Below are 13,626 nucleotides of genomic sequence, written 5' to 3'. Positions count from 1 at the left end.
GAGCCGCTAAAATAAGCTGCACTAGCTGCATGCAAGAGAAAAATTCACTCCCCTCCTCACAATTCTTCATGGAGCAGTTGCCAACTTTTGCCATTTTAGTGCGAACGATCGTCGTAAGCGTGGTTTTTTCGTGGATATTTTCAGGTTATCGGTAGACTATTTCAAATTATCAATTTCAGTTCATCTGACAACACCAATCTTCTGTTACGGCTCCGCGGTTCCAGCAGCCCATCGGTTCGGCGTTGTGATTTCCATCCCAGTTATTTTAAAAGGTTTGCGCAAACACTCCCCTCCCTACCCCAAAAATACACTCCCCCTTCCACCACCAAACTTTGCTGCAAGCGGCGACATTTATAGCTGAACAACAACACGAGCCTTCGTAGCCCAAGCTGCCAAAAACGGATAGTCTGTGAGATACCCCTCCGGCTTTATTTCAACACTTGTTCTTTTTTAAACAATGATGGTGCAAGCATTCAGTTTATTTCAACCATTTCTTTCCGGCGTGATTATCGTAAGATTCACCTCAGAGGATTGCTGCAGATATATAAATGCAAAAAGCTGGAGAATTTGTCTTAAAACTACCTTTCAACATGTACTAGCAGTAAAGAACTGTCGCGTTTATTAACGGAAGTGATTACCAGTTGCTTTCATTGTTCCGTCTGGTTTTTAGTAGTAAAGTTGCACTGGTAAACCTATTAACTCGATCTGAAGGCCATTAAAAGCGTATTTACTTAGGGTGCCTCCAATGAATAGTCCGATATGTCGTCGTTTGGTCGGTAACTTATTTTCCGTGTTTAGAGGGGGATTGTATTTTCCATTCACCAACTGATATTTTAGCTGGCACAGGTTAAAAATCTTGCTGTTATCTACTCATGCATGATTGTTAGCAGCTATGTGCCAGTGAAAACGACAGCGCTTTGCAAAAGATATGCCATGTTCCTTTATCAAACAAAACACGGAGGAGAAAAGTAAGCATTCTTATAGGTTTAATGTTCGGATTTAATTTAATTGGTTAAGTCGTCTGACTCGGTGGGTAAATAATTAAATGCCTGTAGGCCACGATAAAACTAGGAGACTACATCGTGAAAACGCAGATGACGTTTGCTACCAATTGCAGGCCAGGCAAACTAGGAAGACCCCAAACACGGCAACAACGGTGTTCGATAGAGGGTCACCCTCTTTAATACAGCTGTAATGTCTACATCCTGGGATTTATCTTCCATTATACGGATGAACGAACTTAAAGTCAAAACATCGCACGACCCAAGATTTCGCGCTATACCGAAAGTCTACAGATCGCCAAAAATATCGAGCCACGTTCGACTCGCCTCCGGAGCAAAAAGTCGAGTTCTGAACGCAGAGAAAACATTTCAAATGGAAAAAGAACAAGAAGAGAACAACAATAATGTGGATGGTGTATCAAGCCAATTTGAGTTCTTTAGGCAGCACAGTTTTGACAAACAAGTTGATTTGAACGGTTGGATCATTGACCCGAAAGCCGCTTGTGAAATTGGTTCCCAGTTAGTTCCACGTTCAACTATTGTACGTTTATCCCTCGCTAACAGCCATCTTGGAGACGAAGGAGGGAAAGCTGTAGCTAAAGGCCTGGAGGAGAACTTTTCTGTGAGAGAGCTTGACCTGTCTGGTGATATGCTTGGACAGAATGCTATTTCCAGCATTGGAGAGATGCTCAATAAGAACCAAACTGTAGAAAAACTGAATCTCTCGAGGAACAACTTAACCGACCCGGACGTGGAATCTCTCCTCGCTGCTCTTTGCCGTAAAACTGTTCTAAAAGAACTGGACTTGTCTCAAAACATTCTATGTGATCAATTCGCCAAGCAAATGTCTTTTGTTTTGGAGAAGAACTTTGTTCTCGAAAAGCTTTTCGTTAACTCAAATCAGCTTGAAGTAACGGGGTTACAGGCCTTTTTGCCGGGTTTACGAAAAACCAAAACGCTGTCTGCTTTGAACATTTCATGGAACTACTTACGCGACCAAGGAGCTGAAATTCTTGGCGAAGTAATCGCTAGCAATCGAAGCCTTGTTGAAATTTCAGCTTGTGGGAATCTGTTTACGCCCCAAGCCGCAAGCTTCATTGCAAAGGGTGTTGCTAACAACTCAAAATTGAAAGTTCTTCGTATAGGTCAAAATTTGATAAGGAGCACAGGGGCGTTTGAATTTTTGAATGTTTTTATAGCGGAAGGTGGGTTATCCGAAAGCGGGATGCCTACAACAGTGTTAGAAATTTTAGATATTAATGGTACCATTGTTGACGAAAAATTCAAAGAACTAATTGAGACAGAGTTGTCCGAAAGGTTTCCATCTGTGAAGGTCGTCAATTTTTCCTTTGTTGAACGTGTTACCGCAGATAGCAAAAATCTGTAAACAATTACGATACACTGTACTGTGAGTATCGGTTTATAGATAGCAAGATAACTAAATCATTTGGACTGACAAATCCAGGAATTGGAAACAGAAAGCGAAATTTTGCACTTTTTTTAAACCAAACCATGGCTTTCCGCATGTAAAACGTTTAACACTACATAGAGATATAATAATTCTAAAAGGTGCAATTAATTTATAGGGTTTTTAGATCGGATTCTATTTCTTATTGTAAAGGAAAAGAAATTAAAATACTATATTAGTTGTTGTGATTACTCTTTGAATCGGAAACATGGGGAAAAGGGACAAGAAGAAAGGCAATCAGTATTTATAAAGAAATCCTCTTTTATTTATCCAAGCTGAAGACCTCACATTCTTGTCAACAGCACTGACTAAATAAGCTGATTTGTACCGGAAACGAATTAAAGTACTTTACTAGGTTCAGTGTTATTCTTTGGCGTGTTTTATCGACTCAGACGGATTACATGCATTATTACAGCTGCATTACCGGCAGGAGGATCAGGAGTCATGCCATACGAACAGATTAAGTAATGGTCCGCGTAAGAACTAGGAAGGCCAAACGCAAAATCGATTAAAAGGTGTGAATTCTTAATTATTAATTTCAATTAAATCGACGAATCTGATTGGTCGATGTCCAAAAATCGCCAAAAAAACAATGAAAAACCCGACATAAACAACATTTTTCTCCTTAGTTTGCCCCATGTCCCCTCTGTCTACCTCACGGTCAAATATTAGCATTGTTCTATGCGCCAATCAAAAGTTAGAGCGGAAAACGTGCATCACGAACGATCTCCGTGAGACGCCATCTTGGATTTGCGATTTGCGATCAGAGACTTTATCAAGCTTTCTTGTCCGTTAAAGGTGTCTTTTGAGTCACAATTGTTACGAATACAAAGGTTATTTTGTCTACTTCGATCTTAAAGTACGTTATGCTAAAATACTGGTGAAATGCCCTTCAAAAGTGGTTGCTGTTGTCCACAACACAGCGAGTGGGGATTTGGAAATGTTGGAATAAAACAGCTGCTTGCTGCGACTTACCGCGAAGAAAAATTTTGTGGCGCTGGTAAATGGAGTGCATCTGGGCACAAGGAACGCAAACGGAAGATATGTACCTTTTGTAGGGAAAGGATTCAACTACAAACAAGATGCGAAGAGCTAGAGGTAAGCTAAAATACTGTCACACTTCCACATGTGTTACCATACTTCCCTCAAATGGCTAAACATCTGTCTATCTTTACTCTTCACTCATTCGACTTTGTTATTTTCTAGACTGCTTCGGCAAGCCAAAGCGTATTATCTCCTACGCTTGAGAGTAATACAGAAGATAAAGTTTGTGGTGTCCTAGATGATCCAGTTGAAGCTGACGTTTTCGCTGATTACCCTAGTGGGAAACCTTCAGAGGACAAAGCATGTCAGATCCCAGAAACTTTTCAGAACCGCCAGAGCTACGAATGTGTCGGTTTCGAAGGAAGATCGATTTAAGGAACGAAATTATGTGTAAAATAGACATGGTACTGTCGGACTACACAGCCCTTGGTGTGCAGGGTACTCAAGCCATAATGAGGGACATCCTTACTACCAAGAAATTCAAAGGTCAGTTTGCTGATTTGTTCAGTAGCCACCAGAAGAGTAGCAGCGATGACAAACTGTTGAATTCATTAGCAAAAGATTACATTGCAGCCAAAGATAAAGAGAAGAGCCGATTGATACGGGCACAGGGTGCAAAAATATCCAGCAAACTCCTTATTGGAGACAGCATGAAAGGGAGTAAACTAAATGTGAGTGGAGTGGAACAAGGGAGAAATCGGACTGAGACTGCACGAGCTATCGGACGAGTCAGTAAGTTTGGTGATGAACGGAGAAGGTTGTTGTCAATTGTGGCCCAAGATTTCACAATATCTGAACTTCAGAGTTATTTCCCTTGCTCAAAGTCAACCATTACTGCAGCAAGAGTGCATGCAATATTGTTTGGGAAAGGTGGTGTTCCCCGTGATGGTATTTCATTTACCAGGCAAGCAGTAAGTCCCGACGTCATTGACGAATTTCAAAGTTTTGTCAACCAAGATGATATTTCAAGGCCTTCCTCTTGCAGAAGTGTGCTTGTTGATGGGAAGGAAACTGGTGTGAGATATTGGCAGTGTGACATCAAAAATGTTATCCAGCAATATCAGCTTAAGTTCCCTGATGGTCTGAAGAGGACATACATTTATTCACACCTTCCAAAGAATTTTAGAATGAACTCGATGCTTGCAGGCCTTTGCAACCTGTGTGATGACTTTGGTCATTCCAACTTTGAATCCTTGCAGCTGCTCCTAGATGACCTCAAAAAGGCTGGTATGATCAATGCTGCTGCTCATTCTGAAACTGTCTCTACCTCAAGACAGTACCAAAAATATCTGAAGGTGGAATTTCCCAAGGAGGTAAGCAGTAAATTGACAAATAGGAAATGCCGTATGGTTATCATTTGAAAAATGATGAATCTGCAATTAGGGATGGACACGATGAATTCCCAAGAATGTTATGTATACCATTCCTAAAACCATTCCTAAAATATGCTTAAGTCCTCTGGACCTATATACAGTAGTATCTACTATAACCAGGGGACCAGGAGAATTACAAACTTACAGGGACTGCTACACTTACAGTAACAGGACATGTCATTTGAAAGTATAGTTCTTTTTAGTCATATTTTGACCTTCTTTGTCTACAAGTATTGAAGCTGTGTATGGACGGAAACCTCACTAACTACAATGTAATTCTATCATATTGCCTGCAGTAATGTCAATGTTCATGGATGTTATTAAGGTGGCCAAACACAGTTTTCAAGTGCCTATGCCTAATTCACCATTTATTTTAAACTATTTATGCTTTGGCACCCGTTTTTTGCAAGAGTCAAGGTTAACCTCAGAGGGGTTTATTCTCGCATTTTGGCTAAGGTGTGTGCTGTTGCCATGGCAACGGGGCTGGTTAAAAACAAGGCTTAAAAAATGGTTTTTGTTTATTTAAAAAAAAATCCAGTCGTTAGATTTTTTTTCATCATTTGCCCACTACAAATTGACTTTAAATCCCTTCTGTCAACACTGTTCTAATAAAATTTTGACATAGACGATTTTCGTAATTCGCCGTAAATCGTTTTCACTGCATGTTCTGAACTATTTTTTTGCCAAATTTCTTGAAATTCTAACTACTGGATCGTTAGAAATCGGCAAGTTTCTACAAAAGCAATCGGTCTCAATTTTTTGAGCAACTGCGCATGCGCTGCATATAACTGGGTTCTTTCGGTAACAAAGAAAAAGCTGAGAATTGCTGGGTTCTTTGCATCGTTACCTTTTCCAATGTATCTTTGTAATAAAAGACTAAAACCATCAATACACTGTGTTCAAATATAGAGAAAAATAGCACAGATACTACGGGTGTTGAGTAAATAAAATGATCGCTCTATTGACGGCATGTTTGTTTCTTGCAATCCTTGTGCACGTGCTGAATTGTATCAGCAAAAGCGTGCGGGAAAACTGTACTGTGTTCGGCCACCTTAATGCCATTTCTATATGTTCTTTTTTTTGGTCTAGCTGGAGCGGCATTCTGCATGTGCTGAGTTGTGTCTGGATTATGCCCTTGGTCACTGTTCGGGGGAACATAACCAGTATTCATCCAATGTTGACGCATTTCACAAGATTAGAAAAGAAGTAAAGGAAGCTGTGGAAGGAGTTGTTGATCTCCCTAAAAAGGCTTCTTTCTCCAAGTCCTGGGATCAGATTGTTTCTAACCATAAGGAGTACCTTGCGCACATTGTTCGCACAAAACACCAGGGGTGCTACTATCGCTATGTCCTCGCAAACCTTTGTCCTGGTGAGATTGTATTAATCATGGATTACAAGATGAAAGTTGAGCTGGGGCTTAGGACTCGTGAAAACCAACGAGAGTGGTACGGAAAGAGGGGGATATCTCTTCATGGTTTCCTTATAATTGCACAGGTAAATTCCTTCATAGTCCCTTTTCTTGCATTTTTTGACTTCGTTGTGAAGTGCACCCTAAGTTTATTTACATATACATTGTGCCTTAGAGCACAAGCATCCCATTTTGGCTTTGGAAACTTCTGCATCTCATTAATATGTTTGTTTGATTTGTTTTGATTTGAGTTTTTGAAATAATTGTAAACTTCAGGTGTCTGAGGGAGATAGAAAGGCAGAAGTGATTGACTTGTGGTCCGAAGATACAAAGCAAGATGCCTGGTTCACCCAGAGTGCCCTTGACATTGGTTTTAGATGGCTGGAAACTGTTTACCCAGGATTCACAGTCTACTTGTTTTCTGGTATGCTTACTTTAGATATATGTACACAGACCTGAATTCATTAATATGCAGCACATAAAAACAGTTCACCAACAAGATGAGGGTGTCATACTTTATTCTTTATTATTTTTGCAAATCTATCAAAGGTAAACGGTAGAAACAAAATCCAGTTGTCCCGTGGGCCAGTCAGTTTTCGGTTGCCCCCTCTAAAATACATTTATTACTTGCCTGCCCAATAGGCGTGCAATGTTCATGATTTATCAACTATATCATTTATAAGGTACTGTTTATACTCAGTGATAGACTAAAGCAAACTGAGCTTACTGGTACTAAACTAGGTGAGAGATTCTGGACATTGACACAAACGTATGTATTCTAAAGCAATCCATGTTTTCAACTCATTGTTTTGCTCATGTTGCAGACTTGAGTTTTGGAAATGTTTTTGAGTGGAATTATCACTAATAAGACTACTGAGGCTAATTTCACTTGCCCATGAGACCACCAAACTTGTATTTTCACTTGCCATAGGGCAAAATTTACTTGCTCCGGGCAGTCAGACCTGGGTATTTTCCTGTCCTGATATATATAAATGATTATTATGTTTACTTCCTCTGTTTTAGATAATGGGCCACACTACCATAACAGTGGGGTTCTCCTGTACTTATCTGAAGTGAACAAAGTGTTCAAAATCACGTTGAAAGAATACAACTTTTTTGAAGCTGGTGAGGGAAAGTCTCAACTTGATTCCCACTTCGCTCATATCAGCCATAAGATTGTGCGGTGGGTACGATTGGGAAACGATTTAGAAAGTGGAGAACAAGTTGCAGAGCTGATCAAGGTAAATGTTCCCTGGACATTGGTATTTTTCTGTTGAATAGTCACAGAAAAATTTCACTGACAGACTTAATACTCACTGTGCAAATACAAAACAACAGCAAAACAAAAAGACAAAAACACAGCTCAGTAGTTTACATTGAAAAGATAGTTTGAATGTCAGAACTGCATTATTAACATAACTCTCAAGTTTTACATTGGTCTACTCTTTCATAGTAAGTCTGCATTGCCCATTGAAAGGCTACTTAGCAAGCATGTATGTAAATGTAAATGGTTGGAAGGAGGAATGATTGTTAAATCTCTCCAGGATCATTGTAAGATGTAAATATGATTCTTGGCTGCACATGATAGTTGGAGTTGAATTAGGTGCATATATTTTTATTGGGGTGGTTTACTGAATAATACATTCATCTTATTAGATGTTTTGGTGTGTAGTATCACTGTATATTTTTACGAGTTGTATCCAGCGGGCTCGTCAAAATGCAAACATTGGGTTATCCACCTAACAAACTCAAACTCAAACTCAGTGAATACTGTATATTTCAAAGGTCAGTGAAAAAGTCAGGGAACTATTAAGTTTTTGATGATTGGCAACTGTGTAAAATAGTGTTTCTGATTTTTACATGTTTTTATTTTCTTCCAGACAATGAAGAATGCAACTTGCAAGAAGCTGATCATTGACAGATCAAAAGCAACAAAAGTGGGAACTCTAAAGGATATTTCGTTATTTGGAAACTTCACCTTTCCAACTGAAGGCCAATTTGCAAATGGTCTGCAGCTGAGGTCATTAGCCGGGGTTGGAAATGTTGTCAATAAGACACAGGCACAAATTGAAACACTGTCTGGACGCCAGATTCCAGTGGCTGGAGCAACTGGTGCATTAACATCTGAAGAAGAGCCAGCACCAGAACCGTCTCAGTGCCCTACACAATTTCCTGCTTCAAGAAATGAGGGATATGCATTGAAGTTTATTCAACATGCCCCTGAGCAGTCAGTTATGGCATCACTGCATGCTACTGTGGTTGACCAGTACCTACCAGAGAGGCTGGAAAGTGGATATGCCCTGAAACATGGTCCAGGAAAGAGAACAGTGTTCAGCCAAGCTCAGAAGGATATCATGATTGCATTTTACAACAGACAGGCAGTAAATCGCATTAGAGCTGAACCACGGGATGTGATGAGAGCAATGGAAGATGCAGGCTTGGAAGTACTTACAGCAACTCAAATCAAGAGTTGGTGGTCAACGTACCATCGGAAGAATAGGAATTTACCTGTGAGTGGGCCGCCCACTCCTAGTGTATCCTCTTCCATTGCACCATCAGGTAGCATGCCTTCTGGTATGCCATCTGCTCCAGTGCCATCCTTCACTGCCCCACCGGCTACTGTGCCTTCCAATGCACCAACAGCTTCTGTGTGTACAACTGCATCGACAGCTACAACAGCTTCTGTGTCTACAACTACACCACAAACTACTGTCCCGTGCAGTGTTCCAGCAGCTTCTTTGTTTACAACTACATTACCAGCTACTATCCCATCGAGTGTGCCATCAGCTGCTGTGCCACTCAGAGTACCCACAGCTAACATGACATCCACTGCAACACCTGGTACTGTGCCATCCAGTGAATCTTTCAGTTCCACTGCTGCTGCCCTGGCACCTGTCTCACCGCAAGCCATTGTCACTGGTCGTGCATCGCAAATATCGGGTGCTGTAATAGAATGGCTTTTTCCTGCTGATTTTAGTCAGTCGACAATTGGTGGAAGAAATGGAAGCAATGCTTGTGCTTTCATTTCTCTGTACTTTGGACAAGTAGCATCAAAGGGTATTCTTCCCCCACGACAAGGACTTGCACTGGATGTTCTTTGGAAGGATGCCCTCAGGGAGGCAATGATTCGAGGAAATGACTTGCACGATGAAATGTTTGATCATGAAGGAATAAATCTTAATGTGGATGAAGCTGTTGAAATGGCTGGTGATGACTGTGGTGTACTCTGTCTCGGACAGCAAAAAGATCTATTTGGCGGGACTGTTGTTGCAAAACATTTACTTGCTGAGTTGCTGGATGATTTAGCTGGTAGGAGGCAAAGAATTTGTCTGCTGTTCTTTTCCTGTGGAAGAACAATGTTTTTACTTGTTGACAGCTGTGGACATATGTATTTTGTGGACTCCCATTCCCACAGAGACTGTGGAGCAATAATAGCAAGTTCTCCACCTGGCAATGGAGTAGAATTTACTGAATGGATTGATAAAATGATGAATTTAAATTGGCAGACCTCACTCACATTGGGGTCTGTAACTGAAGTTATATATGCATAAGGGCTGATTTAGATTGCACAACCTTGTCATGTACGATTTTTCTAGTTTTCTAATCATCTCATGCAAGTTTCTCACAGGCGGTCATGTGTCATTTAAATCGGCCCTAATGGTTTGTTTAGACCATTCTCTATTGACTGTAGTTGTTCTTGACAATCAAAAGATCCATGTAATAGTTTGGTCATATTCACTATAAGATCAGATATGTCTGGGTGGCTTTCTGATGTGTTCTTTACCAGTTGATCTTATAGCATTCTGATTTTCCTCTCGGGTTAAAAAATAGAAGAATAGATCTTGTTAGATCGTTTCCACGTGCTAGTATAACTGGTCAGAACAACAACTAGCCTAAGGAATAGGTCAAATGATATGCTGACAGTTGACAGAGTTTTTTCAGTAGTCTGATACTGTAATTGTGGCATCCATGCCTATTTATTTGTCTCTCTCAAAAAAGAGGGTTTTTTTTATCTAGAAAATATCAAAACCAAACCTGTAGACCTTTTTTGTCCTTTGTCTTCTCCCCCCCCCCCCCCAACCTGCCCCTCTCCATCATTTCAGTTTTTGAGACCACCTCCCCCTTTAAACTAACCCTAACCCTCAGGATGGGTATGGATATTTTCTGGAACCGCACAATGATTGAAAACAGAATATTGTACTTGTATGTTGCAAGCACTTAGGCATAATTTTTATCATTTACTTTTCTTCAAAGAGGCCATTCATGCAGTTATCTTCCATCCCGAGATGGAATAGAGCTTGGTAGTTTGTCCATTCAAAAGATGTGGAGCCCTGTGTTTGTTTTGTTTTTCCTTAACTTTGCTTACCTGCACTAAAAACTGAATGTCTTCTTTTTTGGGAAACTGGGCATTGGCATAATATCGGGTAATAATTGAAATATTTTCTGCAAGTAACATTGTATACAAGGGGTAATACCTTGTTCGGTATGATAAAATTAGCAGTGTGTGTTATTGTTGATAGTCAAAAGCACATAAGAAAACAGTTGTAGAAAATTGTCAGATCTCACAACAAAGAATATTTATTTTCTCACTCTGAAAAACATGCAAAAATACAAACTGAAAAATAAGAAAAGAGGCTAGAGAGGCTGACAAACAATTTATTTTGGAGGCTATAACGGTTGCATAGATTGCTCGCCGTCTTATACCGAAATAAAAACTACAACAGTTGCCTGATTTGCCTGCTGTCTTTGCTGCAAAAAGGTGATTACAACTATAGTTCATAATCATGAATGAGGCATGCTAACACAAAACGTATTTGATTATAGGAGAATAGCTGACCAAGGTTGTCCCATACGGTGCGAAGTTTCTTGTCCTCGTTTGCCATTATTTCACTTTTGATGACATCAAATGACTCCTTGCTTACTTTGAGGCATTTAGCCACAGACTCGTGATCTAAATCGGCTCCAGCGGCAAGACAATCGATGCCGTACACCTCGGTGGTTGCCTCGGCAACATTTAGCTCGGACGAGAGCGTGGCGAAGTTTTTTCCCAGCTTGAGGCCCTGTATGACCAGCATCTTCTTCGGCGACGGATTGTTTTTTCCATAAAGCCTACATAGTTCCATTTTCTACACAAAGAAAAGAAAAGTTCGAATTCAGTTAACTAAGAAAGCTATTTCTGAAAGCTTAGCAATGAATTCATCTAGTACTCACGCTAGAATCTAACTTCTTTCGCTTTGGTTCCGAGGGTCCACTCTCGTGCTCTCCCCGTGGCTGTGAATCTCCCTTTCTGGAATCAAACCAGCAAGTCAGAACAACTAATGGGGCACTGATTCGAAATTTCTAATTTGTCAGAATGCTAACAAAGCTTGACTTGCCTCTTTTCCATTTTTGGCGGGATAGCTCCTGAATGATTTCTCTATTGAAACAGCAGTAAGCTCTCTGCAGATCGAAAAATAATGCCCAGACATACGATGCGAGCGGAAACACGATCGCAATCGGCCAGTCAGAAGGTGCCACATTTTTACGATTTCGCAATTTCTGATCAGTTTTACCACAAGAGTTTGAAGCATCGGAAGCCCTATAATTTTTTTTGTTGACATTTGTTCTATCATGGTGGTTCAGAATAACTTGCAAGTGATGTTCCAAGCTTATCGTCACGTCGATTGCTGAGGAGTATAAACATTTCACATAACGAACAGTACAACGTTATCGCTCATCTCTGTTACCTGAATAGTCCGAAAGGTGCGTAAAGTGAAACAGTCGAGTAAAGAAAGAAATACTAATTTATCAAAGGCCATCCCACGGCCCGAGAATGGACTCCTTCTAGGTTCGCGATATGGCGGACAACGATTATTATTACTATTATAATATTTTTGAGGCGGTGGACATTATATCAAACTTTGCTGTGTTAGAAGACTGGTTTTGAAATACATTCACGGAACGTTCACGAATTTCAGCCAGGTATTTACTTCGCGCGTCTTTGTCGGGCTCCCAAACACGCGTGAAAAAGTTACTGCTTTGGATCATAAACTGACAGTTCTTTAGTGAAATTCGAGCGAAATGGCCTTAACAAGGTCGCTGATTGATGGTTCACGGAACCGATCCCGATGTTATTCTATATCAGTTTAATTTTCTCGGTATTGGCGCATAGGAATTGTCCAGACTTAAGATATGTTACAATTTTTAATGTATCTAACGCGTAGCTGAAATGAAATCTTATTTTAATGATTTAGAAGGGATCTTAAATCAAATTCTCAATTCAAAATTCGCGCTTTTTGCGCCTGGGCCAATCAGATCATTCAGATTTAATGTGATTATGGGGATTAGCGCCTGAAACGTAACTGACGCTATTGCACTAGTCTATTGTTCTTTTGCCTAGTTCTTACGCGGACCATTACTTAAAGCTGTATTCCGTCTGACACTGGAATATTCCGGCTTTCTGGTGATCAGATAGTTATAAACTTGTCCCTAGCAGTGTATATATTCGGCTAATACTGTTTGCATATAAAAGACGGATAAATTTCAATAACAGTGCCAAGACAGGACTATTTGGGGTTTTTATATCAGGGTACTTATGCTGCCATGTCAGAGTCCTATCACTGATGACGGCAAGGAATCAAATTGAGCTGAGTTCAATTGCTCTGACAGGACGTTCGTTGAAGATGCTTCTCAAACGTTGCGCCGGGGAAAATCAAGTTATTGGTATGATGCTTTATCTCGCTATTCGGCCCTCTGGACACTAAGGACTTACAAAGCGAAATACCACCGAGCGACCCCGGGCGAGCGACAAAATTACTTGCACGAGAAGAGTTCACTATTCTTTTTTTCATAGCTTCCTCCAACCAAAAAGCATTTTTCATTGTAGCTTACGCTGCAGAACCACATGTAACAAGAATTTCGTCCAGGGATTTGGTGCGGCGGGCAGAGCAGATGTCGGATATCCCCGAATTCGCAGGGGTTTCTTTGAACAAGCTGCCTCTGTCCACTCACCAGCTTTCTCAGTGACTGACTCTTCAGTGAGTCTTGCCGTTCAGTGCCAGTTCATTATTTTTAATTGTTTCAATTCTTTGTTGTGCTCGCGTGTTTCTTTCCGCTCGTTTCCCGAAGGTGCAGTTACAGGGCGCGGTCCATTCAACCGAAATTCCCGGGCTGAGGTTCGAAAATTTCTTGGTGTCGAATGGATCGCAACGGGTCCGAACGGTCTCGTTCCATTCCATTCGCAAAACGAGTTTCGCGCTCATTTCTGAAATGGAGGAGCCTGAGTATCAGGCTTTTCTTACTCGCGGGGTAAGAGCTACCCCTATCCTCTCGCTAAGAAAGGCCTGATACTCA

The 13,626-nt window shown here is 40.7% G+C and overlaps 3 protein-coding genes across 3 annotated transcripts; 2 read left to right on the top strand and 1 right to left on the bottom strand.

The window, feature by feature from the left end:
• Positions 1-817: 817 nt before the first annotated feature.
• LOC110041288 (uncharacterized) lies at positions 818-2,650 on the top strand. The gene has a single exon (XM_089278540.1). It carries the CDS (start codon positions 1,195-1,197, stop codon positions 2,386-2,388), a length of 1,194 nt encoding a protein of 397 aa, XP_089134666.1. The 5' UTR covers positions 818-1,194; the 3' UTR covers positions 2,389-2,650.
• A 268-nt stretch (positions 2,651-2,918) lies between these two features.
• LOC149098500 (uncharacterized) lies at positions 2,919-11,026 on the top strand. The gene is made up of 6 exons (XM_089278531.1): positions 2,919-3,567; positions 3,676-4,826; positions 5,976-6,380; positions 6,571-6,718; positions 7,318-7,535; positions 8,175-11,026. Exons 2-6 carry the CDS (start codon positions 3,816-3,818, stop codon positions 9,843-9,845), a joined length of 3,453 nt encoding a protein of 1,150 aa, XP_089134657.1. The 5' UTR covers positions 2,919-3,567; positions 3,676-3,815; the 3' UTR covers positions 9,846-11,026.
• Positions 11,027-11,055: 29 nt separating this feature from the next.
• LOC149098499 (uncharacterized) lies at positions 11,056-12,515 on the bottom strand. Its single transcript, XM_089278551.1, has 2 exons — positions 11,506-12,515; positions 11,056-11,420 (listed from the first exon to the last, which is right to left on the bottom strand). Exon 2 carries the CDS (start codon positions 11,415-11,417, stop codon positions 11,064-11,066), a length of 354 nt encoding a protein of 117 aa, XP_089134677.1. The 5' UTR covers positions 11,418-11,420; positions 11,506-12,515; the 3' UTR covers positions 11,056-11,063.
• Positions 12,516-13,626: the final 1,111 nt, after the last annotated feature.

This window comes from Orbicella faveolata, unplaced genomic scaffold, assembly GCF_042242905.1.
Source record: "Orbicella faveolata isolate gen_17 unplaced genomic scaffold, um_ofav_v1 contig_46, whole genome shotgun sequence".
Taxonomy (NCBI): Eukaryota; Metazoa; Cnidaria; class Anthozoa; order Scleractinia; family Merulinidae; genus Orbicella; species Orbicella faveolata.
The sequence above is the reverse complement of the archived record's forward strand: the minus strand, read 5'-3'. Positions and strand labels throughout refer to the sequence as shown.